Here is a 12,177-nt window from a genome sequence, read left to right on the forward strand (position 1 = left end):
GCCTGGAATACAAGTGCTTGCATTAAGGTTTCACGGTGGTTTTTTTAAGAAGTGGGTGCCTTGGGTTGGAAGTTGATTGTGAGCCTGTGCAAGGAGAAGAGTGTGAGCTCAAGCATTTTGAGCAGGGACTAATTTAGGCCCAAATCAGGGAAATTTGGAAAGCCCAACGCTGAGCAGAGCACAGGCCCCAGGAACACGTTCTGGAACCCAGAGGAGAACAAAAAAAAACAACAGGCTGGGCCGGGGAGGAACGGGGAAGAGGAAGTTGAAATAGAGACGTAAAGAGGGAATTTTGACCCAGTGATTTGAAGTTTGCATGTGGAAGTGAAAATAAGGGTTACTGGGGACAAAAGGGAGAGCGCAGAAGTGAAAAACTCGGCCTCCCGTGGAAGGAAAGGCTGGGAAATACCTGAGACTGGAGGCTTCTCCCAAATCCTGGGAGGTGGCTGTGGCTGGGGAGTAAAAAATCAGGGATTGATGGAGCAAAGGAGCTGCTGATCCCCTTTTGGAAAGGACAAACGTGATTAGAAACCGAGAGAAATAAAACCAGGCCGTGACAAGCTTCAGCCGATTCTAACGGCCTGGATGTGAGCTAGAAAATTCTAAGAGGAAGGAAAAATATCAAGCTGCAGCTCAGAGGGCACGATGAAGGGCTGCTTCCTCTTAGAATGTGCAAAAGAGGAATTAAAAACTAGCTGGATTTTTTTAAATCTTTTTTTTTTTTAATTATCTGTGGTAAGAGTCATGCAGACTTAATTGAGGGAACAGCAATGGGGTGTAAAAACAAGATATAGGGGACCAAACCCAAGCTCTTATTTTTACCAGAGTGAATGGAGCATCCATTTGATTGCAGCAGGGTAAAACTGTTCAGAGGGTTCCATCCTGCTCAAGAAATTGCAGTAAAAATCAAATTTTTGATTGTTTGATCAGTGTGAACAGTGTAGATACAGGTCAGAACATTTAAGATCAGAAATCTTTTGGTCTCTCAGGTCGTTGCACCAAAAATTCAGTGAATCTTGTGTTCCTAAATGTTTTATTGATGCTGGCACCAAGGAGTTCCAACACAAGCATTTGGGGCCAGGTAAAGCCTTTGGCTGAGCCAGGGCAGATTTCCTTAGTTCAGATCACGATTTCCATCCATCAGGTGAGGCCTGAAGTCAATTATTCACTTTTAAAGGGGAAAAAAAGAAGTTGTTCACTAATTTGAGATGAAACATTTGATTGAGGCCTGATTTTCTATGGATTTACTCTGAATTTATTCTGGGACAGCTCTGTTAAGAGCTACTGCTGTAAATGAGACCAGCAGCAGGTCCTGTTCATGGGATTTATGTACTGAAAACTACAGATGTATGTTTTGGAAAGCTGATTTCACCTATTTTTCATCTCAGAGTACACATCTCGCTGGGTATTTCAGAGGCCCATCAGTGCAAAACTCTCCAGTCCAGTTGTTAAGAAAAACAGGGTTTGGAACGGTGGGAAACCCACGACGAGGAGTAAAAAAAGATGTGCCTTGAATAATATTTGTTGTGGTAATATCATAGATGCAATGATATATTAAAAAGAAATCACTCTCTTAGGTCCTTCAGGGAATTCAGGGAATGTGGGGAAGAACAGTGGAAAAGAGCTGGGAAGCATTTTAGTGCAGTAACAGGTCAACCACCAGCACTACTGACACCGCTCAGCAGTGAGCCTACACGTAACTTGTCTGCTCAGAGTTAAAATTCTACAATCAAAATTGAAAAAAAAACCCATTTGGCTTGATTAAACAACAACAAAGTGGACAAGGTTTTGGGGAAGGGGAGGATTCCCACTGCAGCAAAGTAGGAACGGAAACGACTCCCGTCTTCCCAAAAGAGCTTCTTAGACTTAGACTTCTTAAGACTTCTTAGACTTCTCCACCTAGATTTTTGCTGTTGCTCCTTTTTCCTCATTTTTTCTCCCAGCTGAGGGGGTCTTGCTCCTTGATTTCACAGGTGGTGGCCTTGGGGGACGTCCCTGACGGGACGCTGGTGACGGTGATGGCCGGGAACGACGAGAACTACTCGGCGGAGCTGCGGAACGCCACGGCCGCCATGAAGAACCAGGTGGCGCGGTTCAACGACCTCCGCTTCGTGGGCAGGAGCGGGAGAGGTACCTCTTTGCTCTCCGCTGCACCCCCCCTGCTCACCTGGGCACGGCAAATTCCCCGGGGTGGGCTCGCGGGGGCCGCTTCCGAAGGGTGGTTTTCCCTCGTTTCGCCGTCGCCCGTCCCCCGGCGTCGCTTCGGGTTTTTCGAACGGCGAAATCTCGGTTGGGGGGACAAAAAACAACAACAAAAAAAAATCAAAACCTCGCAGAAAGTGACATTTTGATTCCAGGAGCCGCCCCTGCTGGTTTACAGCAGCGTGGTGTTACCTGTGGTTAAGCTCAAGTGGCGTGTTTTGAGTTTAAAATGAGAATTTTCGTCTTCTGTAGGGACTCGCGATGGGGTTCCCCTTCTAGTTTCTGCAGCAGAGCGAGTCTCTCTCAATATTCCCTGCACAGTGCAAATATTTCCTGCGTAGATCTGAAAATTCTGCGGGTTCATCCTGACCTGCTGAAGGCACAGGGCATGTTTTCTGGCCTGTTTTCCCCTCAGGATGCACCAGTCCTGTTAGTTAATGCCTGCTGCAAAGTGGATGGGAGAGAGCAGCCAGAACAGAGGGGTTTGATACCTGACTTGCTCTATCTCTGCCATAACCAATAATTACTGGTATGTAAGTAAAAAGGCCTTTGGAGCATCAATAACAAACAGGATTTGGAGTTGACTTAGGCTGGGACTACTTAAAAATGTCATGTGGAAGCTGCAAACAGAACTCGACGCGTGCGGCTCACGCTGCCCGTGGGCGGGCAGGTGCATGGAGCTTGACCCAAAAAAAACCAACATAAAGACCCTTTGCAGCTTCACCCTTTGGCTCCAAGCCATCATCTTAAACCCCATAAATTCCAAGCCACCATGTTTACCGTCCCATTAGTTTATTTTAAGTGCTTCCCTTAAGGGGAGTTTGGGGAGGTTCGGTCAGACCCGCGGAAGAGAAGCCAGCGAGTTGTTGTTGCTCAGAGAGAGCTCAGAAGAAAGATCAGCTTCTCTCTCTTAAGGTCAAGGATGAAAAACTGTCACATCTCCCGTGTGACTTCATGTGATGTTTACTTATGTCTGTAAGTAAAACTGGCAGGTTTTCGTGGCGTTCCAAACACCGCGGTGTTATTCCAGGATGATTCGGTGCCGTAACGCTCACAGTTCCAAGTGAGAGCAGCTACTGCACTTCAGCAGGTTTCCTTTCAGAGCAACCTGTGTCTCTCAGAACCAGATGGAATGCTCCTCAGGGGTTGCTGATCCCTCCTGACCGTTTTCCCTTCCCTCTCTCCCCGTGTGAGCATCCGACCCGGCGCCCGCTGTGCGGTTGCCCGCGTGGCCCTTCGGGAGAGTTACAAGGGTGACCCACTTCTGCTCGCTCACTCCCCAAGTGTTTTGCTCCCCATGGGAGATGGGTCAGGCTTCTTCAGAGCGAGGAAGTGATGCTGATTATACACCACAGCCCTTATTTCCCTTTGAAGTGAAATGCAGCTGGAGATCCCCTTCCAATGTAAATACGGTCGCAACGGTGGCAGAGTGTGGCCCTGCCGAAACATCGGGCAAGCAGTAAATACTTTATAGGAATAAAACACCAACCCAGCTCCTCTGTCTCTCCTGCAGCATTTTTAGCTGAGGATACAGAGGCAGATGTCTTTCAAATTGTGTTGTTTGGGCCGTCTTCAAATGCACTCGGTGGAAAACACCCGCAGCTGAGAACGTAGCTTCATAATGCTAGCAAAGAATAATAATAGGGTAATGCAGAGAAAATTATATCCATTTACTGAAAACACGAGGGATGCTGTAATGTCTGAAAGTATCAGTCATTAAACGTGTTCATTTGTTATATTAAAGGTACCACCTTTTCAGTAAATGGAATTTGCATTATGATTCAGAGATGACTGTTTAGAAGATTCAAATGAATAGCTGGCAGAGTGGCGGAGAAGCTAATAAAAACAAACCTGTAGTTCAGTTCCTGGCCATGGTAATGAAGCTAGAAATCATAACAGTGAACTGTGTGAGCCTCAAGGTCAAAATCCAGCAGCTGAGAGAAAACAGTCCCTATTCATGCAGCAAAGCCTGTCAGGGAGCACCGTGGAGCCCCTTACCCTGCTAGGAGTGGTTGCCAGTAGCTGGTCACTCGCCCCCAAGACATAAACCTTGCCCGTGGTGTGATATCCAGGGGCTCAGGAGCCTTTAAGCAGTGGAGTGAGTTGGGAATGCTGCGTGCTATTAGTCAGGCTTGGAGGTTAAATCTCATCACCTGCACTGGCCGCCCATCTCTGGAGCAGTGACTAATGTATGCTTTTGTTTACTCCTGAACAGGGGATTGTTTTCCAAAGGTGGGGATTGTTTGCACTCAGTACGGGATTTCTGAGGTGCTGTTCTGTTGAATTTGTATAAAGCCTAAAGCAGAAGGTGGCTGCTTCAAAGGGCATTGCTTCCTTTGATACCTGGCTGGAGGAAAATTAACCCAAACTTTGTTTGCCGTGTAATATTTGAGCTCGGACAAGTTCAGCTGCCACCAGTGATAATGCCATGCCAGGAGCGTTGTGTGGGCAGTGGCTGAGAGTTCACGTTGGTTATGGGCAGAGTGGAGGCTCCTCGTGTCCAGCAGGTGATTTAAAATCACCTGGTGGAGAACAAGGAATGGCTTGGAGTGGTGACGGTTCCCTCTTCACCGATATCACCCCCCAGCCCCATTAAAATCCCATCGGAGCCAACAGTTCCCTCCCTTCTGAGCAGGAAATTCTCATTCTTGACACTCTTAATAACTAGTTTAAATTTCCTCCTGTGGGCCTTCAATGAAATCTAGCAAGGCAGCCTGTGTCATCCACATTTTCCTCCTGGATGAGGGAGGGTCACAGCAAGTCCCCCAGAGCAGGGGGATTTATTTCTCCCAACCGATATTTGGCACCAACCAAAACTTCAAAGCTCCCAAACCGAGTTTCAGCATCATTTTGTGTGGTTTCCCCGTGTTGCTCAGCCCATATTGCTGTTTAGAATTAAATTTAAAATCACCTGGTGGAGAACAAGGAATGGCTTGGAGTGGTGATGGTTCCCTCTTCACTCATATCACCCCCCAGCCCCATTAAAACCCCAACAGCAAACCACCGCTCCCTCCCTTCTGAGCAGGAAATTCTCATTCTTGACACCCTTAATAACTAGTTTAAATTTCCTCCTGTGGGCCTTCAATGAAATCCAGCCAGGCAGCCCGTGTCAGCCATTAAGGCATCATCCACATTTTCCTCCTGGATGAGGGAGGGTCACAGCAAGTCCCCCAGAGCAGGGGGATTTATTTCTCCCGACCGATATTTGGCACCAACCAAAACTTCAAAGCTCCCAAACCGAGTTTCAGCATCGTTTCGTGTGGTTGCCCCGTGTTGCTCAGCCCATTGTTGCTGTTTAGAATTAAAAAAAACCCCAAGCCCTTGATTTTTCCTGACCCCCAGAATGGGAGCTGAGATTGTCACGGGTCGCCCGAAACCTGGAGATGTTGTATAAAGGCAATTTGGCTCCTTTTCCTGAACAAAACAGATTTACACTGGGCTTGGCTGGGCTCCAGAGTGACTATTCCTCACCCTGTTTTGAGAATGCTACTGGGCAAACCTGCCTGTCTGGCTTGGAAGGGATTTCTGAAAGAAAAATGTCGTTTTTAAAGCTTGACCCCATTTAAGTCTCCCCCCCCCCCCCTTTCCTGATTACCTGGTTAAACCAAAATTAATCTCTATTTTTCGCCCTCCATTCATAAACACCTCAAGCTTCAAAATGCTGCTGCTGCTGCTGCAACGTATCCTGTTTTCTTAGTGTACAATGAACCGGTTTAGGTTGCTGTGATGAAACACATCTGATGCAAAAAAAGAAGTTCACCGGGTAAAATTAAAAATAAATAGTTATTTTGGAGAGGGAAAGCTCCGTGGCTTGGTGAGCACGACATATTTTCCTCATGGAATCACTAATCCCAGTTACTATCTATTCTTTGCGGGGCCGTAACATTCCAAAAACCCCAACAAATAAACATGTTTTCCAGATGAAAACGATTATTAATAGGTTATCATAATAGCAGCTAATGGAGAGGTGCCTTGGCTTGCTGCAGGAGATCTCAATCTCGAGCTGAGAGCTGGAGCTTTGTTTTTCAGCAAGGTCTTTTCAAAAGTGACTCTTGGAAAGGGCTGGAAATTAAGGCTCCCTATATATTTCCTACTATCTCTCAGGACTGGAGCAATGAGTCAGTTTTGTGGTGGTTTTCAGCCTCCACAGAGCCAGAGAAGGTGTAGCTGGAAGGAGAACACGAGGGAGGGATGTTACCAAGCACAGTCAGAAGTTTCTGCCATCAGGACTCTTCCTTCTGGATATAATTTTCAGGGGAAAAAAAAAACAAAAAACAATCAGTTTAAGCTGGAATCACAAAAATACATAAACCCCAGAAACTACTGGCCTGGATTCCGAGTCCAATTATTTTTATTGGTCTTCTGAAGACAGAATTTTGTTCCTTCTGTGCAGCTTCGCTTCGTGGCCGCGTTATTTGAGCATTTGGTTGAAATTTGGGGTGGTTTTATTTTTTTTTTTTTTTTTTGCTTGAACGCATTCAAAATCGTAAAAGTATGTGCAAAACAGGGGAGGATGCTATAAAATCAGTATTAAGCAGGCGTCCAGGTTCTGGTCCAAGCCTTTGGAATGTTTCAGGGGCCGTGGTATCAGATCCCGGAGTAACGACGAGCGGCGCTCGCCAGGCGGGGATGGAAACGGGAGAAACCCAAGGAAAAAGAGGCAGTTGATGGAGTTCCAAGACAACCACTTGTTTTTATGTTGGGTTGATAAGGATGTGGCATCAGCAGGATGGTACAGACAGCGGGAGGGCGGTTTGGCCACAGGGAGATGGGCGGTTCCTTTGGATATTGGGAAGGAATTCCTGGCTGTGAGGGTGAGGAGGTCCTGGCACAGGTTGCCCAGAAAAGCTGTGGCTGCCCCTGGATCCCTGGAAGTGTCCAAGGCCAGGTTGGAAGGGACTTGGAGCAACCTGGGCTGGTGGAAGGTGTCCCTGCCCATGGTAGGAGATGGGACTGGATGATCTTTAAGGTCCATTCCAATCCAAACCATTCTGGAATTTTATGAAAGGAAGGGGCTGTGCCACTGACCCACATTGTTAGAGGGTCAATATTAATGACAGGGACTCTTCTCCTTCCAATCTGCTCTGAATGGTGATTTTTTCCATAAAACACAGAGCCCAGAATTGATCATTTTATATTTAAGTGACTTAGGGTTGCTTTGTTACACCATTAATTTGAATCAAGATTTCTGTTTAATCTGAGTGGCCGTGGGAGAGTTCAGGTTCTGGTGCAGGGGAAGAATTGAGGGAACAGAGTCTGATAATGGGGAAGAATTCGGTGAGTAGATTCTGATAATGGGGAAGAATTCAATGAGCAGGTTCTGATAACGAGGAAGAATTCAGTGAGTAGATTCTGATAATGGGGAAGAATTGAGGGAGCAGACTGTGATAATGGGGAAGAATTCAATGAGTAGGTTCTGATAATGGGGAAGAATTCAGTGAGTAGGTTCTGATAATGGGGAAGGATTTAATGAGCAGATTCTGGTACAGAGGAAGAATTCAGGGAGCAGATTCTGGTATGGATGAAGAATTCAATGAGCAGATTCTGGTATGAAGGAAGAATTCAGGGAGCAGATTCTGGTCTGGAGGACCCAATGTCTGTCTCAAGCTCAATACCCTGGGTCAGCTTTAGCTTGATCATCAAACCCATCCCTCTCAAGGTGATGGCTTCTTCAGGACTGGCTTTTGGGATGTAGCAGCAGGAGGAGAGGAGAGGAGAAGCCTTTCCCACCGCCCGAGTCCAGGGCACAACCAGGTCCAGTCGTGTAAGAAAACACACGTGTGGTGCTGCCCCACCAGGGGTTGGACTCCCCAGACATCATGTGGGTCCCTGAGGCTGAGCACGAGCGTGGCTGCCTCTGCCAGCTCCCAAACACTCTCTGCTGGGTCACTTAAAATTTTCGTCTGGGCTTAAAAAAAAAAACCTCCTGCTCCCAAAAGCGTCAACAGGAGAAAAATAATGGCAGAGCGACTTGGAGAACTTCCTGTCTCCGGGAGCATTACTGCTGTAAACAGGGGCCATGCCAAGTGCTGAACCACTGCCCTCAGTCCAATAACAATAAATCTATTTTTTGGTGCTGCACAGCTCTGCCTGTACGATTTTTGAAGCGACGGGGATGAGGCAGACGCCGTCCTAGGAGAGTTTTCTCCTCTTTTTTTCTTTTCCCCCCCAGTGATAAAAGGAGTTGGGCTTCCCAGAAGTTGCATAGTTTCAAGGGATCTGTTTGCCCTTCAGCAGCTTTGTTTCTGTTTGTTTGTCTTTTTTTTTTTTAATTTGTTTTTATTTTGCCGTTTTTGTTTTCGTGTGCCACCCTTCAGAACTCCTCCAGTTCTGGTAAAAACGTGTTTATTTTTGGGTGTAGCTCTACACGTGTGTGTACCCGTATTACAGCTCCAAGAGCAGCTGCTATTCTGTCATCAGAAGAAAATCATTCTGGGGGATAAATCAGGACCCTGGCTCCAGGGCTGGCTAGAGAACTTGAGCAGAAGTGAGGATGCTGCAGATCAGTGGCTTACAATTGCTGTCAAGAGTCTTTTCCAGCACGGTCATGTGCAGAAACCCTCATCAGTCTGAATTATCTCTGTTCCCTTCTAAAAACCCTTCAGTAAAAAAACCCTTCAGTAAAAAAACCCCGCAGTAAAAAAACCCTGCAGCAAAAAAACCCTGCAGTAAAAAAACAGACTTTTTTTTTTCTGTTACCTTAATGCTGTGTGATTCTCCTCCACCCCTTTTGCTCCCGTCCTGCTTTCCCACTGTTTTTTCCCTTAGGATTGTTTCCACGCACTTTTCTCAGCCTCTCCAAATCATTCCCTTTGTCCCCTTCCCTCCTTCCTCTGTTGATGGTATTCCTTGCCTCGGAGAGCTGCAAGTTGGGATTCTTCTGTGAGCCTTTAGCACCAGAGCAGGTTTTGACCTCAAAAAAGGATGCAAGGAGCTATCCCAAATCCCTTTTGCCCTTTCCCAACATTCCCTGTGAGGATGAGGAGCTACCTGCTGCGTGGGGCAGGGAGCGAGCGGGGAGAGAGGGAGGAGGTTCTGGAGGCCCAGGAGAGGAGGAGGAGGAGGAGGAGGAGGAGGAGGAGGGAAGCAGCTGCTTGGAAGGCTGGATGCCATAAGAGCTCTTGAGCGGGGCGGTGCTTGGAGCACATCAGCTCCCTGAAGTTCAGGCAGGAACTGAAGGAAAGACTTTGGCAAGGCCACGGAGTTTCCACAGGCCGGACTTTACACAGCACGACTCCAACAAAGCCACGTCCGTGTCTGAGGCCACGGAGGTTGTCCCAGGTTTGAAGGCTGTCTCTGGTGGAAGTTGGCAGGTTCCAGGTTGGTAATGGCAGTGTTATCTCCCGTGGAGATCCAGCGGGTGACCCCGGAGCTCTCCCCAGCTCGGAAATCAATGCGCATTCCATTAGTGTAATGACAGCACGGAGGAGTCCTTCCTCCAGGAAAATGAGCTCCCAGTAAACAGTCCCAGGGCACACTCCCATGCTCTCAGAGCTACTGGAGAACTAAACTGTCTGGTTGTTCTCTGGCACTCTCCTGCTCCAGGCCACTGCAGGTAGAAGATCATAAAAGTGCTCCTTGCCTTTCACAGTCGGAGCAGGGCGTTGCTCTCCCAGTGAACTCACCCCTTCCCTGCTCCCGGTGCCTGGAGCCTCTGCCAGAGCCATGCTGAGGGGTCACCACCTTCATCATTCCACAGGGAGAGGAGCATGTTTGAGCCCAGCTTCCCAGCTCCTGCACCCAGGTGTAGAATCACAGAATGGTTTGGGAAGAAAGGGACCTTAAAGAACAGCTTGTTCCAACCCCCTACCATGGGCAGGGACACCTTCCACCAGCCCAGGTTGCTCCAATCCCACCAACCTGGCCTTGGACACTTCCAGGGATCCAGGGACAGCCACAGCTTCTCTGGGCAACCTGTGCCAGGGCCTCCCCACCCTCACAGGGAAGGATTTTTTCCCCTAATGTCCCATCTATCCCTGTCCCCTGGCAGCTGAAACCGTTCCCCCTTGTCCTATCACCCCGTGGCCTTGCAGATACTCTCTCTCCAGTCCTTGGAGAAAACAGTGGGGCAAAATTCTCCCCTCATCCCAATCCCTGCAGCCAGCAGCCACGGAGCAGGTTCTCCCAAAGGATCTCCAGCTGCTGGGGCCACCAAAGTCAAGGGCTCTGTCCCCTCAGCCACAGTGGCCTCCAGGGAGGGGCCAGCAGGGACTGCCCTGATGCTCAAAGCAGGAGCAGGGACCACCACGAGAGGGTGAAGGAACCCTGAGCAGCTGCTCCCAGACCAAACCACCCCCAGGAGAGGGAACAGAAGGCTCAGGCCGTGGGCTGGGACCACACTGAGCTGCTGGGCCTGTGGCTGTTTGGCAGGGGAAGCCTCTTCTGATGTCCACCGGGCACCAGCAGGGTTGGGAGGGGTGAGGAGTGTAATGCTGGGCTTAATCCCACTTCAGACGGCTAAATCCCCTCGTGAATCTGGGCCATAACCTCCTCATGTCTCTGTCATCCCCATAAAGTCTGGGTGATAATTTCTACCTCAAAAAGAAAAGCTTATGAATGGTCTGAAATTATAGCTGGGCTCGAGACTGTCATTAGGCTTAAGGATCCCCAGGCATTTTCTGTGAGGAGGTGGGAGCTCTGCGTTGAAGTCGTTTCATTCTGAACTCTCCTTTCCCTCTGGTGTTCCTGCTGCTGTTCTTCCCTTTCCCTGAACTCTTCAGCAGTGACACAGCACTTTGCTGAAGGATGGTTTCTTCATTCCACTCACAGAGCTTTGTGGAGGCCAAGTCATTTCTGAGCACTGAATTTAAAACGAAAATCATTTTGCACCGAGGGGAAAAAAAAATCAAAATTCTTTAATAAGTAGTAGGTCACAGCTTGGAAGCAGAAATTCAAGTTTTGGTGCAACCCACTCACAGAATCATCAGAGATTTCCACTGGAGTCATCTCTGGGGAAAAAAATAATTCCACCCTCTCCAAATCTGTGTTCAAACTTTAGTGTCACATATTGAATTTATATATATATGTATATATATATATTAAGTCTTAAAAATATTTTAACAAGGGGCTTGGAAGCAGAAATTCAAGTTTTGGTGCAGCCCACTCACAGAATCATCAGAGATTTCCACTGGAGTCATCTTTGGGGAAAAAATAATTCCACCCTCTCCAAATCTGTGTTCAAACTTTAGTGTCACATATTGAATATATATATATATATTTCAAGTTTTAAAAATATTTTAACAAGGGGCATTGCTTCTAAAGACTTAAACTGAGATCTCCTTGTGCAGTGCCAGGCACCTCATAGCATTTCATTCTTCCTGTGCTGTAATTTTTGTCTCCACCCAAGTTCATAAGAATTTTATAGTGGTTACTGCAGCAGCTCCACTTAGAGTTAGAGGCTGCTTGGCTTTTCCATTAAAAGGTCTTCCTTCCCCCCACACCTGTGTTTTAATGCTTTAATCCGTTTGGTGAGCTTTATTTGTGGGCTTGCAGTCCGAGAAGGCATCTCACCCCAAAAATTCACTTCAAACAGGTCACTGGGGTTGTCTTTCAGAGCAGAAGGGAAAGCCATTCAAGAAAAACTGTTGGGACTCTTCCACATAAACCACCTCCACCACAAAGCCTGAAAGTTGGCATTTACACAGGACTTGGGCCTTCGGAGGCTGAAGTACAAATAATGTTCCTGGCAGCCAAATTCCTGCCACAGCTCGAAATAGTTCCCTTCCGACACAGGACAACATCCCAAAATAGGGGGATTCCTGGTGGTTTTGTGTGTTTGTGGGTTGTTGGTGTTGGCAGGAAAAGGGACTCAGGGCTGTGTCAGCTACTGGGTGTCACCCTAAGGTGACAATGTGCCCTTCAGGTGAGACCCCCCTGCAGAGCTGCTCCAGCCCTGGGGAACAGCCCAGCAAGGACATGGAGCTGCTGGAGAGAGGCCAGAGCAGGAACCAAGAGGATGCCAGGGCTGGAGCAGCT

The 12,177-nt window shown here is 47.9% G+C and overlaps 1 protein-coding gene across 1 annotated transcript in view; it reads left to right on the top strand.

Moving 5' to 3' along the window:
• LOC113998613 (RUNX family transcription factor 1) overlaps positions 1-12,177 on the top strand; it is a 142,113-nt gene that overhangs the window by 99,438 nt on the left and 30,498 nt on the right. The window contains exon 4 of the mRNA XM_039388854.1: positions 1,974-2,130. Within this exon, the coding sequence (XP_039244788.1) occupies positions 1,974-2,130 (157 nt within the window). The remainder of the gene's footprint in view (positions 1-1,973; positions 2,131-12,177) is intronic.

The sequence above is a fragment of the Pipra filicauda genome, unplaced genomic scaffold (genome assembly GCF_003945595.2).
Source record: "Pipra filicauda isolate LSUMZ 115617 unplaced genomic scaffold, ASM394559v2 scaffold690_size370485_pilon, whole genome shotgun sequence".
Taxonomy (NCBI): Eukaryota; Metazoa; Chordata; class Aves; order Passeriformes; family Pipridae; genus Pipra; species Pipra filicauda.